Source organism: Oncorhynchus tshawytscha, unplaced genomic scaffold (assembly GCF_018296145.1).
Source record: "Oncorhynchus tshawytscha isolate Ot180627B unplaced genomic scaffold, Otsh_v2.0 Un_scaffold_3920_pilon_pilon, whole genome shotgun sequence".
In the NCBI taxonomy this organism is placed as follows: Eukaryota; Metazoa; Chordata; class Actinopteri; order Salmoniformes; family Salmonidae; genus Oncorhynchus; species Oncorhynchus tshawytscha.
The window spans coordinates 268,525-292,538 of NW_024609812.1; the positions used below are offsets into that span (position 1 = coordinate 268,525).

A 24,014-nucleotide genomic window follows, 5' to 3' on the forward strand; every position below is an offset into this window, starting at 1 on the left:
GATAAAAAGAAGGTGGGGGGTGTATTTGATGTCACCCTTCTGAGCGTCCCTGTGGGGACACGACACGGATCCTTTGAAATGCCAGGACTGGGCTCCCCACCATGTCACTCGGTAGTACCAGCGTCATTTCCATGTGACAAGCTGGCATCATGGCCACCCCCTCAGAAAACAGGAAAATAAAAGGAGAGATGGAGGGATACGGGGGTTGTTTTAATGAGGGGACGGGCTTCTGATGATGTTCACATGGGGATGACAGGAAAGGGGGGAATGTGTGAATAAAGGTGTGTGTGTGAGAAAAGGGATTGATCAAGCCAGATGAAAAGATGGAGGAGGGAGAGTAGGGTGCCTTGTCCTTTCATGTGGAGATGATGATGGGAGTTATTTTGGGGTTTAGGTTGGTTTTTGTTCACGTATCCTCTTCTCATTGCCCTCACGACTGGTTGACTTTTTTTTAAAACTCGGGATGCTTTTAATATCAACAGAGCTACGCTTGGAAACGAAAGGTATCATCAAACAATCCCAATGTCTGTAGAATTACTTGCTTTCGATGATTTGATTTGCCTGTAATGAGCTGGAAAGCAATATGAAAGGGACAAATTGAATGGAACGTCGTTAAGTTGAGTATTCATTAAGGGATTCATTAAGTTGAGTACGAAGAGAGACCTAATTGCTAATTAACTAATTTAATTTAAGCTACATAGTGAGCAATTTTGCAAATCATCAGACACAACTGCGGCAGGGTAGCCTAGTGGTTAGAGCGTTGGACTAGTAACCGGAAGGTTGCAAGTTCAAATTCCCGAGCTGACAAGGTACAAATCTGTCGTTCTGCCCCTGAACAGGCAGTTAACCCACTGTTCCTAGGCCGTCATTGAAAATAAGAATTTGTTCTTAGCTGACTTGCCTAGTTAAATAAAGGTAAAATAAACTCAAGTGAACACTCCATTGGTCCAAAGGAGTTGGCCTCCAATAGCAGGTGATTGTCATTATGGGTAAAACACTAAACTGACCTTAGATCAGGGCTTAGGCCCTAATCCTCCCTCTACTCCATTGTTATGTGTGTGTTATTCTTCCAGAGTTTGTGGGTCGGGACCGTCCTAGGCAACTGGCTCTGAACGGCTCCACCACAGAGCACCTTCTGAAGAACGTGGTCCATGACACAGAGTATGTCCTGTCTCTTTACGTCCTGTTTGGATCGCTGGTGGGTCCCGGCGTCTCAGCTACCTTCCGCACCTGTGAGTCCAACGTGTCCTCTTTCCTAGTGAAGTGTATTTTCATCACTACCCTGACGACTTCCCCTTTATCTGGCACTCGGTCGTATCACCCATCATGCAGTATTGTTTTGTGTTTTCATGTTCAGACGCCACTCCTGTTTTTGTATTCTCTCTATGTTCATTCTGATTAAACTCACCGACTGCACCTGCTTCCTGACTCCCTGCGTCTTCGTCATGTTGCCTTGTATCCCCTCTTCTCTCTCCACTAGCCCCTTTGGGATATGTGTCTAACTTCCACGTGACTTCCTACACCAGTTCCTCCATCGACGTGGAGTGGAGTCCCGTCGTGGGGTCCACCGAGTACAAACTCACCTGGAACATCGGTACCGTAGTGGGCTTCTTGATCCAAATCCTAAATATAACCTTATCTCAATTTCAAAGATGAATGTAGGCTGTGAGTGTGTACACGTGTGTGTGTGTGTATACACGTGTGTGTGTGTGTGTGTGTAAATGTTTGTGTGTGCCTGAGTCTTTTTAATTGGCTGTGTTACACAGATGGCAACACTCCCCAGTCCCAGTATTTGGACCGCAGCGTTCTGTTCCACCGCACTGAGGGCCTCAACCCAGAGACAGTCTACATAGTCAGCATCCACGCTGTCTACGGCAACACAGAGGGGCCAGAAATCTCCCTCTCACAGCTCACAGGTACCTGGAGAGAGAGTATGGGGTAAATCCAAACTTGTGCATGATTTTTTTTTCCCACAGTGGTGATGGTGGGTATTAGACCTTTTCACTTATTCATACATTAATGTCATCGACTCAAGTGGTTGCTAGGATTTGTCCCTATGACGTCAGTGGAGTCTGCAGTCACAGCAGTGTGCTTGGTAGGTGCTGTATACAAACAACTCATTTAAGATACTGGGAATCCAAACGCATATGCATGGAAACACATGGAAACAGTGGTTGATGTTGCTGTGGGTAATGTAATCACACTTGTGCATGGAAACACATGTAAGCAGTGGTTGATGTTGCTGTGGGTAATGTAATCACACTTGTGCATGGAAACACATGTAAGCAGTGGTTGACGTTGCTGTGGGTAATGTTATCACACTTGTGCATGGAAACACATGGAAACAGTAGTTGACGTTGCTGTGGGTAATGTAATCACACTTGTGCATGGAAACACATGGAAACAGTGGTTGACGTTGCTGTGGGTAATGTAATCACACTTGTGCATGGAAACACATGTAAACAGTGGTTGACGTTGCTGTGGGTAATGTAATCACACTTGTGCATGGAAACACATGGAAACAGTGGTTGACGTTGCTGTGGGTAATGTAATCACACTTGTGCATGGAAACACATGGAAACAGTGGTTGACGTTGCTGTGGGTAATGTAATCACACTTGTGCATGGAAACACATGGAAACAGTGGTTGACGTTGCTGTGGGTAATGTAATCACACTTGTGCATGGAAACACATGGAAACAGTGGTTGACGTTGCTGTGGGTAATGTAATCACACTTGTGCATGGAAACACATGGAAACAGTGGTTGACGTTGCTGTGGGTAATGTAATCAACTTGTGCATGGAAACACATGGAAACAGTGGTGCTGTGGGTAATGTAATCACACATGGGAAACAGTGGTTGACGTTGCTGTGGGTAATGTAATCACACTTGTGCATGGAAACACATGGAAACAGTGGTTGACGTTGCTGTGGGTAATGTAATCACACTTGTGCATGGAAACACATGGAAACAGTGGTTGACGTTGCTGTGGGTAATGTAATCACACTTGTGCATGGAAACACATGGAAACAGTGCATGGAAACACATGGAAACAGTGGTTGACGTTGCTGTGGGTAATGTAATCACACTTGTGCATGGAAACACATGGAAACAGTGGTTGATGTTGCTGTGGGTAATGTAATCACACTTGTGCATGGAAACACATGGAAACAGTGGTTGATGTTGCTGTGGGTAATGTAATCACACTTGTGCATGGAAACACATGGAAACAGTGGTTGATGTTGCTGTGGGTAATGTAATCACACTTGTGCATGGGAAGCCCTCACAGTCCTCCGCTGTATTTCCACCACTATTGTCATTCTAAGATGTGTGATTTGAACGAGACAGACCACTGTTATTTCAATCGAGTAAAGACGTCATTGAAAAGTGATGATCCATTCAGACCAGCCTTACTGATTGAACTTTCGTAAATACATTAAACGGAAAATATGGAGTGTAACACTGAGTCACTGGCCATTTACATAAACCCACAGCCCTGTGGATGAAGTCCTGATATTGTAATTAAGTAGGGAGATGTGGAATGTTACGCCCCTTGTACCCTTGTAGACTGGTGGTGCCCTTGTTTGATTGACGGGTCGTATACTTTGAGCTTCCTATTTTAACCGAGGTTCCCTTTGTTGACACTTGAGGCTTGTGTTTTAACCACTGCTACTGTGTGTGTGTGTGTGTGTGTGTGTGTGTGTGTGTGTGTGTGTGTGTGTGTGTGTGTGTGTGTGTGTGTGTGTGTGTGTGTGTGTGTGTGTGTGTGTGTGTGTGTGTGTGTGTGTGTGTGTGTGTCACTGCTGCCTGACATGGTTGTTATCATCTAATAATTCTATCTGAGTTTGTTTCTACTGTTAGAAACTCTGAACAGAAACTACTTCATTTACATTGAAGAAGTCCATCCAGGCTGTTGTGTTGTTGAATGAGGAACATTGTCACAACAATTATAAAGATCATTGATTGTATATGTATTCAAAGTATGCTCAAAGCAGTCAACATTGAAAGGCACTCCCCTCATTCACCACCGATGTGTAGCATCCATGTAGCAGCAGCCATTTTGTGTCAGAAAGCTCACCACACATGTATTGTTTATCTTAAATGAACCTACATCTATTGTTGATGTGGTTCCGTCAGCGTCGGTGACAGAGTCAGAGCTGATCCAGGCGGTCAAGGAGGTGAAGGTGGTGGATGTCGGAGTCAACTCCTTCATACTGACCTGGAGGAGAACACCTGGGGTCACTGGCTACAAGATCTCCTGGAGCCCCTTCCATGGTGAGGAACACACACATGCATGTATGGACACACACACATTGACACACAAACACACACCACCAAAGCCCCATATACTACCCATCACTGCGACCTGTATGCTCTCGTTGGCTGGCCCTCATATTCGTTCCCAAACCCACTGGCACCAGGTCATCTATAAGTCTTAGCAAGGTAAAGCCCCGCCTTATCTCACCTCACTGGTCACCTTAGCAGCACCCACCCGTAGCACGCGCTCCAGCAGGTATATCTCACCAAAGCCAATTCCTCCTTTGGCCACCTTTCTTTCCAGTTCTCTGCTGCCAATGACTGGAACAAACTGCAAACATCACTGAAGCTGGAGACTCATATCTCCCTCACTAACTTTAAGCACCAGCTGTCAGAGCAGCTCACAGATTACTGCACCTATACATAGCCAATCTGTAAATAGCCCATCCAACTACCTCACCCCCTATACTGTGATTTATTTATTTGTTTTTGCTCCTTTGCACCCCAGTATCTCTACTTGCACATTCATCTTCTGCACATCTATCACTCCAATGTTTAATTGCTATATTGTAATTACTTCGCCACCATGGCCTATTTATTGCCTTTACCTCCCTTATCCGACCTCATTTGCACACACTGTATATAGACTTTTTATATTGTGTTATTGACTGTATGTTTGTTTATTCCATGAGTAACTCTGTGTTGTTGTTTGTGCTTTGCTTTATCACTGCTTTGCTTTATCTTGGCCAGGTCGCAGTTGTAAGTCAGAACTTGTTCTCAACTAGCCTACTTGGTTAAATAAAGGTGAAATAAAAATTTAGGCTCTATCTCAATTCGTCTTTCATGCTTCCTTGCATCCCCTCACATTCCCTCTTGTATTAGAGGACATGGTCCCTTCCTACAGACCTAAGTTCTTCAAGGTGAGGAGAGAGGCTGTGAGGCATAAAGGAAAGATCGTTATGAAATAGCTGTAGGCTATCCTGCTGTCCTGACCTATATATATATATCCCATGCATGTTAACCTCTCTGCCTCTAGGTGGCGATGAGAAGTCCCAGCTAGTCTCTTCCTCCACGACCTCCTTTACGATCCCTAAGTTACAGGAGAGCTCGGCCTATAAGATCCAGGTGGCATCTATGGTGGTGGGCCGAGAAGGGAGCCCGTTCCTGGTCACTGCACGCACCTGTGAGTACTGAACTATGGCGACACCTCTCAGATATTCCTCTGGATAAGAGTGACTGCTAAATGACTCAAATGTAGACCTGTCACATGTCTCTACTCACCTAGCACCCCCACCTAGCACCACCACCTAGCACCACCACCTAGCACCACCACCTAGCCCAAAAAGTACCAGTAAGGTATCTTAAAGTTATTCCGTGTGGTTGAGGGGATCAGTTTGAGCAAGGCCAGGCGCAGAACCGATAATCTTGATCAGATAATGAGTAGTTATTTGGGATGCAAAGTGATTTGTAGATCAGTGAGTCTGCACAGTATTTCTGAAACACTTAAATTATGTGTTGATTGTGTTCCAGTGGACCTGCCTAAAGTGAACGGCTTCGCAGCGCTGAACACCACAGACAGCAGTACTTCCCTCAACTGGATCAGAGTTGCCGGGGCTTCTGGGTACCTGCTCTCCTGGAGGCACATCTCAGGTTAGAGGTCAAAGCACAGCCAATCACATCAGGCTGTGACACCAGCACAGCCAATCACATCAGGTTGTGACACCAGCACAGCCAATCACATCAGGCTGTGACACCAGCACAGCCAATCACATCAGGCTGTGACACCAGCACAGATGATCACGGCAGGCTATGGCCTCATTCAAAATGCTTAGTAATGATTTCTTTCTCAATCAATCTAATAGTACAGCACATTACTTACAGAGGATGCAATTCATAATGCTTAAACAAACACAGTTATAAAAGGAGGGAAAGAGAAAAACACTGGTTTCAAAATGCTTAAACAAACACAGTTATAAAAGGAGGGAAAGAGAAAAACACTGGTTTCAAAATGTTTAAACAAACACAGTTATAAAAGGAGGGAAAGAGAAAAACACTGGTTTCAAAATGCTTAAACAAACACAGTTATAAAAGGAGGGAAAGAGAAAAACACTGGTTTCAAAATGTTTAAACAAACACAGTTATAAAAGGAGAGAAAGAGAAAAACACTGGTTTCAAAATGCTTAAACAAACACAGTTATAAAAGGAGAGAAAGAGAAAAACACTGGTTTCAAAATGCTTAAACAAACACAGTTATAAAAGGAGGGAAAGAGAAAAACACTGGTTTCAAAATGTTTAAACAAACACAGTTATAAAAGGAGGGAAAGAGAAAAACACTGGTTTCAAAATGTTTAAACAAACACAGTTATAAAAGGAGAGAAAGAGAAAAACACTGGTTTCAAAATGCTTAAACAAACACAGTTATAAAAGGAGAGAAAGAGAAAAACACTGGTTTCAAAATGCTTAAACAAACACAGTTATAAAAGGAGAGAAAGAGAAAAACACTGGTTTCAAAATGTGGCAAATAAAAATAGTAAAACAATTATTTTTAAAAACTGTGGACATAAGAGACTAACGCATATGAATAAATAAAAATATGTAAAATAAATAGGGTGCTTTTATACTAAGTAAAAGCATGGCAAAAAAGGTGTTTCTTAAGAGCTTTCTTAAAAATGCCTTCAGTTTCTGAGGCCCTCCCATCTCCCATTGTTGAAGTAGTCACTGACTAGACATGACTGGGTAGGTGAACCCAAGGGCTCCACCACATGGCTGTCAGCTGTCAGTCATACAATTGGAATGGGGCCTATGTTAGTGACATCAGTAAGTGTTAATGACTTTGTGTGAGCATGGCAGTGGGGGTGGGGGGTATATTTAGACAGCGCCCCTCTCTCTTATCCAAGTCATTTCCTTCAATAAACTACCTAAAGTATAAATGTAATGTCGGGGTTTGTCTTTCATGTTCCGGTCACTTTTTGGTCATCTCGGCACCCAGAACCAAATTGTTCGGTCTGTCACACGAGAAGACTACTTCCTGGAGATTTGATCAACTATTCTAGGTTTCTTCCCCAGTTTTTAAGTGTGAAGTGTTTGGAGGCCATAGTTCATAGAAATCATTATGTAGGCACAATACATAGGGGTGAATTAGGGGTGAAATAGGGGTGAATTCAAGATGTAAATGGTGATTTTGTCCTGTAAATTGTCAATTGTTCCAAACTGTTATTGTGATGGGGAAACCTGAGTTACCTTTGGAATTGGGCTGTGTTATGTGTTTCTACAGTGATGACAATTATTTTGTGTTTGTCACTTTTTACAACCTCTTTGACCAACCAGAGGACAATTGGTTCACAATGACTTACCTGGATAAAGGTTAAGTAGATTTTTAATTTTGTTTTTACCACATATGGGTACACCTTTTTCTCTTCAGAGTTGGACACCAAAAAGGAGAAGCTTGGCCCTTCTGCCACCATGTTTAAGCTGAGTGATCTGCTGTATGGCAGGACCTACATCTTCACCATCAGACCTCTGTATGGAGAGGTGGAGGGACCCATCACCTCTATCAACCACAGGATAGGTAAAGCTTAACACCTCTTCACGTTATGGCTCCAGTTCACTGGCACAATAAACAACGTGCTTCACTCAAAAGTTCAAAAACGACAACAACAAAAACATTTGTTGAGTGCTGTTATCCTAAGCTGGAAGAAAGTCAACGTTTTCAGAGCTGTCCATTACATGTTTATACACTTCACAGGAAGCCGTCTATCATACAGGAAACCCAATGCTGGTTCATGTACTTACTAGGTCATGACATAAGTTATTACTAAGTAATTACTATGGTGTACAGTAGGTGTAGGACAGGCTAGCGGTTAGAGTGTTGGGCCAGTAACCGAAAGGTTGCCGGTTCTAATAATTGAGCTGACAAGAGGAAAAATCCGTCTGTGCCCTTGAGCAAGGCACTTAACCAGCTCCAGGGGCGCCGTACTAAATATGTCTGACCCTGTAGACCAACACAATACACTGCATTTATCCATGTATGTGACTATAAAAATGTCATAAATCATAATGTATACAGTATATCATGTGAAATGTGTCCAAGCACAACACTACTGCATATGAATCTGAAATTTCCTTTCAGTGGCCAAGGACCGTCCTCTGGTGCCTGTCCAGTCTTTACCAGCCACGCCTTCCCCTCTCCTCCCTCACACCCTCACCGCCTCCCACCCCAACGCAGCCAAAGCCACCAAAGCCCACACCCGCTCCACCGCCACCAAAGCCCCCTCCAAAACCACCGCCGGCACCGCCAAGAAACCCCCAAGCACCACCGTTGTCAAAACAGCTGCAGCCACCACCAGCGTCGGCCATCTTACCACCAGTACCAGAAACGTATTGGTTTTGGATACAGAGACAACTGTTGGACCAGGGCCAGGTAACAGACGTATTTATAGTACCTATATAGATGAATAGCTGTTAGGCATTACAATCAGAGCAAACTGACAGCCCCTCAGAATAACAGCACTTACCTCCACTAGAGACGGCTTCTTAAGACTGAAGAATAACAGCACTTACCTCCATTAGAGACTGCCTCTTAAGACTGAAGAATAACAGCACTTACCTCCATTAGAGACAGCCTCTTAAGACTGAAGAATAACAGCACTTACCTCCATTAGAGACAGCCTCTTAAGACTGAAGAATAACAGCACTTACCTCCATTAGAGACATCTTCTTAAGACTGAAGAATAACAGCACTTACCTCCATTACAGACTGCTTCTTAAGACTGAAGAATAACAGCACTTACCTCAATTAGAGACTGCTTCCTAAGACTGAAGATGTTCCTTTAGCAATGTTCTGTCTGATGATAATAATGTCTGCTAACAACCAATATCACTATCACCATGACCTGTGTGTGTGTGTGCGCACCTGCACGCTCGTTCCTGTGTGTGCATGCGTGCCTCCATGTGCTTGTGTGTGTGTTGCAGTGTGTGGCAGGGTGAAGGCAGACATAGTGTTCCTGGTGGATGAGTCATGGAGCATCGGATCCAATAACTTTGCCAAGCTCAAGGACTTCCTGTTCCGGGTTGTCACCTATTTTCCTGTGATTGGTCCTCAGGGCACACAGGTCAGAGGTCACACACCTTCAATATGTCAAAAGCTTTACTATTCATTTTAGGATTAACAGGCACGATGTACAGTATGTTAACACATCACACACAATAGACTTAAAAACCATAGCAATGTAAGGGTGAAGTGTACCTGGTTGACTGTACCTGAAGTGTACCTGGTTGACTGTACCTGAAGTGTCCCTGGTTGACTGTACCTGAAGTGTACCTGGTTGACTGTACCTGAAGTGTACCTGGTTGACTGTACCTGAAGTGTACCTGGTTGACTGTCCCTGAACTGTACCTGGTTGACTGTACCTGAAGTGTCTCTGGTTGACTGTACCTGAAGTGTACCTGGTTGACTGTACCTGAAGTGTACCTGGTTGACTGTACCTGAAGTGTACCTGGTTGACTGTCCCTGAACTGTACCTGGTTGACTGTACCTGAAGTGTACCTGGTTGACTGTACCTGGTTGACTGTACCTGAAGTGTACCTGGTTGACTGTACCTGAAGTGTACCTGGTTGACTGTACCTGGTTGACTGTACCTGAAGTGTATCTGGTTGGCTGTACCTGAAGTGTACCTGGTTGACTGTACCTGAAGTGTACCTGGTTGACGGTACCTGGTTGACTGTACCTAAAGTGTACCTGATTGACTGATCCGGAAGTGTACCTGGTTGACTGTACCTGAAGTGTACCTGATTGACTGTACCTGAAGTGTACCTGGTTGACTGTACCTGAAGTGTACCTGGTTGACTGTACCTGAAGTGTACCTGGTTGACGGTACCTGGTTGACTGTACCTAAAGTGTACCTGATTGACTGATCTGGAAGTGTACCTGGTTGACTGTACCTGAAGTGTCCCTGGTTGACTGTACCTGGTTGACTGAACCTGAAATGTACCTGGTTGACTGTACCTGAAGTGTACCTGGTTGACTGTACCTGCAGTGTCCCTGGTTGACTGTACCTGAAGTGTACCTGGTTGACTGTACCTGCAGTGTCCCTGGTTGACTGTACCTGAAGTGTACCTGGTTGACTGTACCTGAAGTGTACCTGGTTGACTGTACCTGAAGTGTCCCTGGTTGACTGTACCTGGTTGACTGTACCTGAAGTGTCTCTGGTTGACTGTACCTGAAGTGTACCTGGTTGACTGTACCTGAAGTGTACCTGGTTGACTGTACCTGAAGTGTACCTGGTTGACTGTCCCTGAACTGTACCTGGTTGACTGTACCTGAAGTGTACCTGGTTGACTGTACCTGGTTGACTGTACCTGAAGTGTACCTGGTTGGCTGTACCTGAAGTGTACCTGGTTGACTGTACCTGAAGTGTACCTGGTTGACGGTACCTGGTTGACTGTACCTAAAGTGTACCTGATTGACTGATCCGGAAGTGTACCTGGTTGACTGTACCTGAAGTGTACCTGATTGACTGTACCTGAAGTGTACCTGGTTGACTGTACCTGAAGTGTACCTGGTTGACTGTACCTGAAGTGTACATGGTTGACGGTACCTGGTTGACTGTACCTAAAGTGTACCTGATTGACTGATCCGGAAGTGTACCTGGTTGACTGAACCTGAAATGTACCTGGTTGACTGTACCTGAAGTGTACCTGGTTGACTGTACCTGCAGTGTCCCTGGTTGACTGTACCTGAAGTGTACCTGGTTGACTGTACCTGCAGTGTCCCTGGTTGACTGTACCTGAAGTGTACCTGGTTGACTGTACCTGAAGTGTACCTGGTTGACTGTACCTGAAGTGTCCCTGGTACTGTACCTGACTGACTACCTGGTCGACTGTACCTAAAGTGTACCTGGTTGACTGTACCTGAAGTGTACCTGGTTGACTGTACCTGAAGTGTACCTGGTTGACTGTACCTGAAGTGTCCCTGGTTGACTGTACCTGGTCGACTGTACCTAAAGTGTACCTGGTTGACTGTACCTGAACTGTACCTGGTTGTACCTGTAACTGTACCTGGTTGACTGTACCTGAAACTGTACCTGAAGTGTCCCTGGTTGACTGTACCTGGTCGACTGTACCTGAACTGTACCTGGTTGACTGTACCTGAACTGTACCTGAACTGTACCTGGTCGACTGTACCTGAACTGTACCTGGTTGACTGTACCTGAACTGTACCTGGTTGACTATACCTGAGTGTACCTGGTTGACTGTACCTGGTTGACTGTACCTGAAGTGTGCCTGGTTGACTGTACCTGAAGTGTACCTGGTTGACTGTACCTGGTTGACTGTACCTGGTTGACTGTACCTGAAGTGTACCTGGTTGACTGTACCTGAAGTGTACCTGGTTGACTGTACCTGAAGTGTACCTGGTTGACTGTACCGGAAGTGTACCTGGTTGACTGTACCTGAAGTGTACCTGGTTGACTGTACCGGAAGTGTACCTGGTTGACTGTACCTGAAGTGTACCTGGTTGACTGTACCTGAAGTGTACCTGGTTGACTGTACCTGAAGTGTACCTGGTTGACTGTACCGGAAGTGTACCTGGTTGACTGTACCTGAGTGTACCTGGTTGACTGTACCTGGTTGACTGTACCTGAAGTGTGCCTGGTCGACTGTACCTGAAGTGTACCTGGTTGACTATACCTGAAGTGTCCCTGGTTGACTGTACCTGGTCGACTGTACCTGAACTGTACCTGGTTGACTGTACCTGAACTGTACCTGAACTGTACCTGGTCGACTGTACCTGAACTGTACCTGGTTGACTGTACCTGAACTGTACCTGGTTGACTACCTGAGTGTACCTGGTTGACTGTACCTGGTTGACTGTACCTGAAGTGTGCCTGGTTGACTGTACCTGAAGTGTACCTGGTTGACTGTACCTGGTTGACTGTACCTGGTTGACTGTACCTGAAGTGTACCTGGTTGACTGTACCTGAAGTGTACCTGGTTGACTGTACCTGAAGTGTACCTGGTTGACTGTACCTGAAGTGTACCTGGTTGACTGTACCTGAAGTGTACCTGGTTGACTGTACCTGAAGTGTACCTGGTTGACTGTACCTGAAGTGTACCTGGTTGACTGTACCTGAAGTGTACCTGGTTGACTGTACCTGAAGTGTACCTGGTTGACTGTACCTGCAGTGTCCCTGGTTGACTGTACCTGGTTGACTGTACCTGAAGTGTACCTGGTTGACTGTACCTGAAGTGTCCCTGGTTGACTGTACCTGGTTGACTGTACCTGAAGTGTACCTGGTTGACTGTACCTGAAGTGTACCTGGTTGACTGTACCTAAAGTGTACCTGGTTGACTGTACCTGTACACTTCAGTGTACCTGGTTGACTGTACCTGAAGTGTACCTGGTTGACTGTACCTGGAGTGTACCTGGTTGACTGTACCTGAAGTGTATGGACTGTGTATACTTCTGAGCTCCATCATAGAGAGTCTGGTTTCTTCCTAACTAGTTGGTCCTGGTCACCCTCATCTTGGCTTGTTCTTTTAGTGGTTAAGGTCCTGGTCACCCTTACCTTGGCTTGTTCTTTTAGGGGTTAAGGTCCTGGTCACCCTCATCTTGGCTTGTTCTTTTAGTGGTTAAGGTCCTGGTCACCCTTACCTTGGCTTGTTCTTTTAGGGGTTAAGGTCCTGGTCACCCTCACCACTTTTAGGGGTTAAGGTCTGGTCACCCTCACCTTGGCTTGTTCTTTTAGGGGTTAAGGTCCTGGTCACCCTCACCTTGGCTTGTTCTTTTAGGGGTTAAGGTCCTGGTCACCCTCACCTTGGCTTGTTCTTTTGGGGTTAAGGTCCTGGTCACCTTCACCTTGGCTTGTTCTTTTAGGGTTAAGGTCCTGGTCACCCTTACCTTGGCTTGTTCAGGTCCTGGTCACCCTCACCTTGGCTTGTTCTTTTTTAGGGGTTAAGGTCCTGGTCACCCTCACCTTGGCTTGTTCTTTTAGGGGTTAAGGTCCTGGTCACCCTCACCTTGGCTTGTTCTTTTAGGGGTTAAGGTCCTGGTCACCTTCACCGTGGCTTGTTCTTTTAGGGGTTAAGGTCCTGGTCACCCTCACCTTGGCTTGTTCTTTTAGGGGTTAAGGTCCTGGTCACCTTCACCGTGGCTTGTTCTTTTAGGGGTTAAGGTCCTGGTCACCCTCACCTTGGCTTGTTCTTTTAGGGGTTAAGGTCCTGTTCACCCTCACCTTGGCTTGTTCTTTTAGGGTCTAAGGTCTGAATTGTTGTTGCAAACTTTGTGACAACGTTTAGATTCAATATGTTAAAATCTGAAACCTAAAAGCACAGGACATTTGCAATCATCTTCCTTTTTCAGTTCGCCCAAAGTATGTACCCTAATGTATCTGTGGAAACAGCATTCTGTTATTGCCTCTTGCTGTATTTCATTAAAACTGTATTTTCTATATAGGCAATATGAAGGGGAATGATACATGTTATGATAAGATTACCTTGTTATTGAATGTACAGGACCAGTCAAAAGTTTTGACACACTTACTCCTTCAAGGGTTTTTCTTTATTTTTACTATTTTCTACATGATGTAATAATAGTGAAGACATCAAAACTATGAAATAACACATATGGAATCATGTAGTAACCAACCAAGTGTTAAACAAAATATATTTCATATTTGAGATTCTTCAAAGTAGTAACGTTTTGCCTTGATGACAGCTTTGCACAGTCTTGGCATTCTCTCAACCAGCTTCATGAGGTAGTCACCTGTAATGCATTTCAATTAACAAGTGTGCCTTGTTAAAAGTACATTTGTGGAATTTCTTTCCTTCTTAGAGTGTTTGAGCCAATCAGTTGTGTTGTGACAAGGTAGGGGTAGTATACAGAAAACAGCCATATTTGGCAAAAAAGGCCAAGTCCATATTATGGCAAGAACAGCTCAAATAAGCAAAGAGAAATGACAGTCCATCATTACTTTAAGACATGAAGGTCAGTCAATACGGAAAATTTCAAGAACTTTGAAAGTTTCTTCAAGTGCAGTCGCAAAAACCATCAAGCGCTATGATGAAACTGGCTCTCATGAGGACCGCCACAGGAAAGGAATACCAAGAGTTCCCTCTGCTGCAGAGGATAAATTCATCAGAGTTAACTGGATCTCAGATTGCAGCCCAAATAAATGCTTCACTGAGTTTAAGTAACAGACACATCTCAACATCAACTGTTCACAGGAGACTGTGTGAATCAGGCCTTCATGGTCGAATTGCTGCAAAGAAACCTGTACTAAAGGACACCAATAATAAGAAGAGACTTGCTTGGGCCTAGAAACACAAGCATTGGACATTAGACTGGTGGAAATCTGTCCTTTGGTCTGATGAGTCCAAATTTGAGATTTTGGTTTCCAACCGCCATGTCTTTGTGAGATGCAGAGTAGGTGAACGGATGTGTGATTCCCACCGTGAAGCATGGAGGTGGAGGTGTGATGGTGCTATGCTGTTGACCCTGTCAGTGGTTTATTTAGAATTCAAGTCACACTTAACCAGCATAGCACAGCATTCTGCAGCCATACACCATCCCATCTGGTTTGCGCTTAGTCAGACTATCATTTGTTTTTTGACAGGAAAATGACCCAAAACACACCTCCAGGCTGTGTAGGGGCTATTTGACCAAGAAGGAGAGTGATGGAGTGCTGCATCAGATGACTTGGCCTCCACAATCACCCAACCTCAACCCAGTTGAGATGGTTTGGGATGAGTTGGACTTCAGAGTGAAGGAAAAGCAGCCAACAAGCGCTCAGCATATGTGGGAACTTCTTCAAGACTGTTGTAAAAGCATTCCTCGTGAAGCTGGTTGAGAAATTGCCAAGAGTGTGCAAAGCTGTCATTAAGGCAAAGGGTGGCTGCTTTGAAAAATCTCAAATATAAAATATATGGGGCGGCAGGGTAGCCTAGTGGTTAGAGCGTTGGACTAGTGACTGGAAGGTTGCAAGTTCAAACCCTGAGCTGACAAGGTACAAATCTGTCATTCTGCCCCTGAACAGGCAGTTAACCCACTGTTCCTAGGCCGTCATTGAAAATAAGAATTTGTTCTTAACTGACTTGCCTAGTTAAATAAAGGTAAAATTAAAAAATACAATTTGTTTAACACTTTTTTGGTTACTACATGATTCCATATGTGTTATTTCATAGTTTTGATGTCTTCACTATTATTCTACAAAGTAGAAAATAGTAAAAAAAATTAAATAAAAAGAAACCTTGAATGGGTAGGTGTGTCCAAACTTTTGACTGGTACTGTAGGTAATTGCCTCTGACTGTCCCATCTCTCCCCTCAGATAGCAGTTGTGCACTACAGTGATGAACCAAGGATAGAGTTCAAACTGAATGATTACAAGAACAGGAACTCTGTCCTAAAGGCTCTGAGAGGAGTACACTATGGAGGAGGCAACACCAAAACAGGTACACACACACATGGACACATACACACACACGTACACACATACAGACATTCTGTCTGCGTAGAAAAATGTTAGATGTCTATAAGCTTTGAAAGTGGAGACCTCACAAATGTCCAAAAGTAAACTTGCCTTGCCTTTTGGAGACAGCTTTGTATTTGCATAACTAATTAACTGTTAAATAGTGAACTGTTTCGCCCAGGGCTGGATTACCTAATAGACACACAGAGCATGTATCCCTGGAGGTCAGGTACCCCCCAGATAACATATAGCAAAATGTGTGAAATTGCAGGAAATGAGCTTTAAACTGCAAAATGTTCTCTTAACCTCATGGCAAAAAGTGAACAGTAGCATGAGATGAGCTATAAAACAGTCATTTTTCTCTCTGACCCATGGCAAAAAGTGTAGAAATTTCTTTAAAACTCCAGCATGTTCTCATAGCTTTATGGAGGTTGATGCCCCCGGGGCCCAAATGCGGTAGTCCGGTGCTGGTTTCGCCCCACAGTTAGCCAAGATATTTAACTAGCCAGCTGATGTTGTGTACAGCTGGATAGCAACCATTTTTACCCTCTTTTGCTAGCTACCGCAGCCCTGTCTGTCAAACGCCCGTCTCCAAAAATGACAAGCTGTCTCCAGTTGTGGTTGCATTTTGAAATTGTGACACACCTTCCATGCCTATTCACTTTCAATACACATTGATTCTCTATATTGTGCCTGCGTAAGTGCCTGCGACCAAGTCTGTGTGTGTGTGTCAGTGGCGGTCGGTGCCTTTTAAGATGAGGGAGGATGATCATTTAGGGGTGGCAGGGTAGCCCTAGTGGTTAGAGCGTTCGACTAGTAACCGGAAGGTTGCAAGTTCAAACCCCCGAGCTGACAAGGTACAAATCTGTCGTTCTGCCCCTGAACAGGCAGTTAACCCACTGTTCCTAGGCCATCATTGAAAATAAGAATTTGTTCTTAACTGACTTGCCTAGTTAAATAAAAGTACAATTTTAAAAATATATATATATTTTTACGAACATGGCCTTATTTCTATTACAGCATGTTGGATGACTGTCATTCATATTCCATTCACCCAGTTCAATGTAACATTGGTAGGTTTAGGCTACTACATGATAGTCAAATCTTCCCTGTACCCATCATGAGGTTGCTACAACCCAGCCTATGAATGAAAGTTTACAACGTAGGAGCACACAGGTCGAGAGAAAGATTTGAGGTGACAGACAGTGACACACGGACAGACAGTGACACATTCAATACCACCTTGCACACTCTTGCCTGCATCTACCTGATCTACGGTATAATCATTAGTCCAACAGTTGCAAAATAGAGTTTCTATTGGACAAATTCAGTTATGTTTATCCCCTTTTTGTTTCATTTGCTTTTGTTTAAGAAATGTTTAACAGAATCCGCACAATGAATACACCCCTGATCACACGCAAACACAGTTCTCTTTCATAGCAGCCACATACAAACTGCTCGTTGTACATATAATTCCTTCTCACGTCTATCTACGTGCTCTCTTCCTCTTACCTTTTCCCTTCACTTGTGGACTATCTGTGACCAGGTGAAAAAACATTTCCAAGTCATACAGACTATATCATTGCCACGTCATAGTCAACAAAGCTACTAGAACTAATGTGTCAGTAAACATGCTACAATCATACAGTACAGTGTACAGTTAGCAGCAAACAGTTTAGGAGTTGCACTGGGTGGCAGTACATTTATAAAACCAAAAGCTTAACTTGACTTGGAAGAGTTTCAGTGCTGGATAGCGATAGTCAGCTACCTCCCCATCCCTTCCTCTCTGTTTGCCCGGGTGTTTGACTAGCTTGTTGCATTCAATGCTATCTAAGTGAAAGTGAAAAAATATATACTATGAAATATAGCTAGCTCTCTCTCTCTCTCACTCTCTCTTGCTCCCTCACTTCTCCTTAATTTTGGATTAATTTGTTCAAAACTGTTCAGCTATTGTCTGTCTCTCTCTTTGAGTCAACTAACTCACCATATTTTATGCACTGCACTGCACTGCACTGCACTGCACTGCACTGCACTGCACTGCACTGCACTGCAGTGCTAGCTAGCTCTAGCTTATGCTTTCAGTACTAGATTCATTCTCTGAGTCTTTGATTGGGTGGACAACATGCTGCAAGAGCTCTGTTCATGCTGCAAGAGCTCTGATAGGTTGGAGGACATTCTCCGGAAGTTGTCATAATTCCTGTGTGAATCTATGGAAGGGGGTGAGAAGCATGAACCTCCTAGGTTTTGTATTGAAGTCAATGTACGCAGAGGAGGACAGAAGCTAGCTGTCTTCCGGCTACACCATGGTGCTACCCTACAGAGTGCTGTTGAGGCTACTGTAGATCTTCATTGCAAAACAGTGTGTTTTAATAAATTATTTGGTGATGTGAATATATTTAGTATAGTTTTATCTAAAAATGATAACTTTTTATGTTTCACTATTTAAAAAAAAAGAAGACATTTTGTAGGGTTGGTCCTCTCTTTCTTCCTGTGAGAAGCCTCCACTGGTGTGTGTGTACATATTGATAGTGATGTTGCCAGTGAATGTATTTTTGTTTCATAGGGAAGGGGATGAGCTACGTTCTGAAGGAGCTGTTCCAGGAGTCTCTGGGGATGAGGCAGGAGGTGCCTCATGTCTTGGTGTTGCTGACAGATGGCCGGGCCGTGGACGATGTGGAGCAACCCTCCAGGATCGCACAGGCTTATGGTCAGTTAAGATATCAGTGGTCATACTCTACATACTGGGGGTCAAAGGTTGTGGCTAGATGGTAAACAGATACGGACATAAGTGACTTTTCAAAGCAGGCTAGAAGTGCATTTTATCTAACCCTAACCCTTTTCCTAACCTTAACCTAATTATCCTAACCTGCTACGTTAATTCTCCTAACCTGCTATGAAAAGTAACTTCCGTTCGTAGCTGTATACCATCTAGTCAAAACCGTGGTCAATGTCTTGGGACATCTAAGGATTGTAGCCATTTTGTTCTTGTTGATTAGGAGCCGTTGCTACTGACACGCAAGCTCCTGAAAACATCTCTTTATCACAAATTAATCTACACAGGCATATCTCACCTGTCTTTGATACATGTAGTGATATCCAGTAACTGGTCCTTGTCAGAAGCCATTGACTTTGCATATTGCTGTATATTGCTTTGTATAACATTATATCATGTATTTTCACGTTCTTCTCTGATATTGACTCCACTCTCAGGTGTGAGTGTGCTGGCCATCGGGGTGGCCAATGCAGACATGGACGAGCTGAAGAAGATAGCATATCCAGCCAGCTACCAGAACATCTTCTACGCCAGGGACTTTGATGACTTCTCCTCCATAGAGAGAGAGTTCATCAGCAACATCTGCAGCGAGGCGCTGCTCTCTGAGTTCAGACAACACGACGAGGTACAGAATACACACGTCTGAATGAAACTAATATATCATTTGAAATGAAAGGTACTTCATCGGGACTTTTTGGAACAACGTGCTTGTTTTAAAACATTCTAGCTTGCTGATAACGTTTGCTCAATATGTCTCCTTAGCTGGGATCACAGTTAGTTAAGTATGAAGTGTAGAATGTTGTCAAGCAGCCAATTATGACAGAGATGTGAAACTGGGCTGCTCTCCCCCTCCAGCTGGAATTAGAATGTTCTCGAGGTAGAAATGAGGATTTAAATAATAATGACCTATAGCCTCTGATTCAAGGTCATATAATAAGGTCAATATCAATGTGTTTGACCACTTTTATTAGTCTGCCCAGCTGGACACTCCAACTGATGACCCTGATGAGCTGACCAAACCCCAGGGCCCCTGCTCCTTACAGTGCAAGGTACGTCCTTCTCTTAGTCATCATCATCATTACTGTTATCATCAACATTACCATCATCACCATCCTCATCATTGCCTATTTCATTATTTGTGTCAGCATCACATATCCCAGTTTGTCCAATAGAAATCGAATATATTCTACGTATATGGTTTGTTCCTTCCCAGCAACCAGTTCTGCTAATGATGTCATTCCGAACAGTTCTGGCAATGCCATCATTCTAACCAGTTCTGCTAATGACGTCATTCCGACCAGTTCTGGCAATGACGTCATTCCAACCAGTTCTGGCAGTGCCGTCATTCTGACCAGTTCTGGCAGTGCCGTCATTCTGACCAGTTCTGGCGATGACGTCATTCCGACCAGTTCTGGCGATGACGTCATTCCGACCAGTTCTGGCAGTGCCGTCATTCCGACCAGTTCTGGCAGTGCCGTCATTCCAACCAGTTCTGGCAGTGCCGTCATTCTGACAAGTTCTGGCGATGACGTCATTCCAAACAGTTCTGGCGATGACGTCATTCCGACCAGTTCTGGCAGTGCCGTCATTCCAAACAGTTCTGGCAATGCCGTCATTCCGACCTGTTCTTGTAATGGTTCTGGCAATGCCGTCATTCCGACCAGTTCTTGTAATGGCGTCATTCCGACTAGTTCTGGCAATGCCGTCATTCCGACCAGTTCTGGCGATGACGTCATTCCGACCAGTTCTGGCAGTGCCGTCATTCCGACCAGTTCTGGCAGTGCCGTCATTCTGACAAGTTCTGGCAATGCCGTCATTCCGACCTGTTCTAGTAATGACGTCATTCCGACTAGTTCTGGCAATGCCGTCATTCCGACCAGTTCTGGCGATGACGTCATTCCGACCAGTTCTGGCAGTGCCGTCATTCCGACCAGTTCTGGCAATGACGTCATTCCGACCAGTTCTTGTAATGACGTCATTCCGACCAGTTCTTGTAATGACGTCATTCCGACCAGTTCTTGTAATGACGTCATTCCGACCAGCTCTTGTAATGACGTCATTCCGACCAGCTCTTGTAATGACGTCATTCCGACCAGTTCTGGTAATGACGTCATTGCCCACTGGGCTCCTTCTTTAGCTGACCTTTGACCCACTGTCATTTGGAAACATGGACTGACCTTTATTTGATTAATAGATTAATCTCTTTATCCTTTCTGATTCACTTTCAAAGGGGCAGAAAGGTGAAAAGGTGAGTACAGTTATATTTAGTTACTTCTAACTTGGTGATTAAATGAGATATTTGGACTTTATGTTTACCTCACTTTTTCTCTGTCTGTCACTAACAGGGAGATGGCTCTGGTAATGGTGGACTGGTATGTACTACACCACAATTTAATTAAGTAATCTATTCATCCAGCCATTCATTCAGTCATCTATTCATTCAGTCATTCATCAATTTATCCAGCCATTCATTGTCATTCATTCATTGTCATTTATTTATTCATTCATCTGCCATAATTCCATGACATTTGTTTGATTACAGAGACTGCAGCAAAACACTGCGATGTTTGAGTCAATTGGCCTCAAGTCCAAAGGAGAGAAAGGAGAGAGAGTAAGTGGTAACTCTCTCATCATACGTCGTCTATGTAGGCTATCATCTACACACACTGATACAGTAGAGTGCTGTGCCCTTGAGCAAGGCACTTAACCCCCACTGCTTGAAGATCACTGCCCCGTGGCTGGTCCTGTGCTGCTCCCAGCCGTGTGTGTGCATTTGTGTGTGTTTGATTGTTTGTTTCTTTGAGTGGCCGTGTGTCAGAATTGATGATGAAAGTTGACAGAATCGCTGCTATATATTCTTCTGTAGCATCTGACAGTTAGGCATTCAACAATCTGTCTTTGTTTGGTCCTATAATTGTGTTTTAATAAGCTGTTTTATACACAGAAGATCTCTGCTAAACACAGTCAAGCTGTTTATACACAGAAGATCTCTGCTAAACACAGTCAAGCTGTTTATACACAGAAGATCTCTGCTAAACACAGTCAAGCTGTTTATACACAGAAGATCTCTGCTAAACACAGTCAAGCTGTTTATACACAGAAGATCTCTGCTAAACACAGTCAAGCTGTTTATACACAGAAGATCTCTGCTAAACACAGTCAAGCTGTTTATACACAGAAGATCTCTGCTAAACACAGTCAAGCTGTTTGTACACAGAAGATCTCTGCTAAACACAGTCAAGCTGTTTGTACACAGACGATCTCTGCTAAACACAGTCACGCTGTTTATACACAGAAGATCTCTGCTAAACACAGTCAAGCTGTTTGTACACAGAAGATCTCTGCTAAACACAGTCAAGCTGTTTATATTTCTCTCTGTGATCAGCGATAACTTTGGAACGAAATTGACTAGAAATACAAAGTTGCTAATGTCTGTAATTGAACATCCCACTGGGCACACACTGGTTGAATCAACGTTGATTTCACATCATTTCAATGAAATGACGTTAAACCAACATGGAAAAGGTGTTGAATAGACATCTGTCCCTAGTGGGATGAAGTGAAGGATAAAAAGATGTTTAAAATTCAATGCTAGATGACTGTATTATAGTCTACATAATGTAGGCCTAAATATTTAAATAATATTTAACTACATGTTCAGTTAATGGAGTTATATTTGTAAGCTACGCTGTCTGTAATTTATATATATTTCATGATGTGTAAGAACGTGTGCAATGATGTGCCAAATGAATCTGTGATCGAGTGTAATTACTATAGGGTAAGCATTAGAATAAGCTGCCTCAATATTAGCAGCCATTAGGTGATAATATAGCTCTAGGAGCTGATCCATGGTCAGTATTGTGGAATAATTCTAGTGTTAAGGTAAGATTTCAATGGAGAAAGCTGATCCGAGAGCAGTGCTGCCTTTCTTTCCACCCTATCAGTATTGACACATGCTCCAACGACGCACTTAGCGAGTGTTTTTTCTGCGTGGTGTTTTGGGTAACGCATGTTAAACTGTTGGCCGTTGTAGGAAAGATGCATCGTTAAAACATGGGAAGCCTAAATTCCATTGCTTTCGGGAAACCGGGCCCAGGACAGCACACCTTCCACCTCCACTCAGCTTAGCACCAGGCGTAGCAAACAACAATACAATGATCCTATTGATCTCAGTGTGTCCTCAGTGTTCATTGATACTGGACAATATTTGTATTGTTTTTCTCAGTGACATATGACGTGAAGGTGTGTAGTAGAACAATGATAGTGGTATCAAAACAGATAAAGAAGCCAAACAGAAAAGAAACATGGAAAGCAAATCTATGTTGTGTATTTTTTGACACTGTATTTTTTTCATTTAACAGGGACTTCCTGGAACAGATGGTGTCCCCGGGTTGCCAGGACGACCAGGACGAACTGGACCCCCAGGTTCAGCCGGACAACGGGTAAATCTAACAGAGAAAGAAACAGTCTTATTGTACTCTGAGTGTACAAAACATTAAGAACACCTTCCTAATATTGAGTTGCATCCCCGTTTGCCATCAGAACAGCCTCAATTTGTCAGGGAATGGACTCGACAAGCTGTCGAAAGTGTTCCACAGGGATGCTGGCCCATGCTGACTCCAATACTTGTCACAGTTGTCTCAAGATGGCTGGATGCCCTTTGTGTGGTGGACCATTCTTGATACACACGGGAAACTGTTGAGCATGGAAAATCCAGCAGCGTTGCAGTTCTTAACATATTCAAACCGGTGCACCTGGCACCTACTACAACACCCCGTTCAAAAAATGGTTCTTTAACCTGTCTCCTCCCCTTAATCTACACTCATTTGAAGTGGATTTAACAAGTGACATCAATAAGGGATCATAGATTTAACCTGGATTCACTTGGTTAGTCTATGTCATGGAAAGAGCAGGTGTTCTTAATGTTTTGTATAGTCAGTGTATCGGGATGATGTAAAACTTGTCCTGTTTTAACAATGTATTGGACTTTTATGCACCGTTACTGTGTGTGTGTGTGTGTGTGATTTACATTTTTTAAGGTGCTTCTGTGTGCCTGTCACCACAAATTAAAGTTATTCTAGGAATTAAGCTTAAGCTTTCCATTGTGCAAAACTGGTTGAAATGACAGTTTTGCTCACAGCTTATTAACTACATTTGAATTTATGCCACTTATGTAAATGAGATTTCTAATGCCAGTTTTCTCTCTGTTTCAGGGTTTAGAAGGTGTTCCAGGTGATCTGGTATGTTCAATGTGCTTATGGAGGCAATGTTTATTAGTGTCTAGTAGTGTACCCATAAGCTCAAACTCTATTCCCAAGTTGGTGCACTACTTTTGACCAGGACCTATAGGGCTCTGGTCAACACTAGTGCACTGCAGTATATAGGGAATAGGGTGCTTTTTAGGATGCAGACCCTAGGTCTTGTTCTTCAGAATCACTCATAAGGCCATTAATGCCTGTGTTCTGTTTTCAACTTGTTCTCTTCAACTCTTTCCACTTTTAATCCTTCATAATAAAAACATG

The 24,014-nt window shown here is 43.7% G+C and overlaps 1 protein-coding gene across 9 annotated transcripts in view; it reads left to right on the forward strand.

Moving 5' to 3' along the window:
* col7a1l (collagen type VII alpha 1-like) overlaps window positions 1-24,014 on the forward strand; it is a 127,753-nt gene that overhangs the window by 37,981 nt on the left and 65,758 nt on the right. For all 9 annotated transcript variants that reach the window (XM_042318654.1, XM_042318655.1, XM_042318647.1 and 6 more), the window contains exons 14-31: window positions 1,074-1,232; window positions 1,481-1,594; window positions 1,767-1,916; window positions 4,138-4,275; window positions 5,294-5,440; window positions 5,788-5,907; window positions 7,679-7,825; window positions 8,387-8,677; window positions 9,229-9,368; window positions 15,579-15,702; window positions 18,283-18,426; window positions 18,930-19,117; window positions 19,464-19,541; window positions 20,723-20,740; window positions 20,838-20,864; window positions 21,035-21,103; window positions 22,854-22,934; window positions 23,706-23,732. In XM_042318654.1, coding sequence (XP_042174588.1) covers window positions 1,074-1,232; window positions 1,481-1,594; window positions 1,767-1,916; window positions 4,138-4,275; window positions 5,294-5,440; window positions 5,788-5,907; window positions 7,679-7,825; window positions 8,387-8,677; window positions 9,229-9,368; window positions 15,579-15,702; window positions 18,283-18,426; window positions 18,930-19,117; window positions 19,464-19,541; window positions 20,723-20,740; window positions 20,838-20,864; window positions 21,035-21,103; window positions 22,854-22,934; window positions 23,706-23,732 — 2,162 coding nt within the window. The remainder of the gene's footprint in view (window positions 1-1,073; window positions 1,233-1,480; window positions 1,595-1,766; window positions 1,917-4,137; window positions 4,276-5,293; window positions 5,441-5,787; window positions 5,908-7,678; window positions 7,826-8,386; window positions 8,678-9,228; window positions 9,369-15,578; window positions 15,703-18,282; window positions 18,427-18,929; window positions 19,118-19,463; window positions 19,542-20,722; window positions 20,741-20,837; window positions 20,865-21,034; window positions 21,104-22,853; window positions 22,935-23,705; window positions 23,733-24,014) is intronic.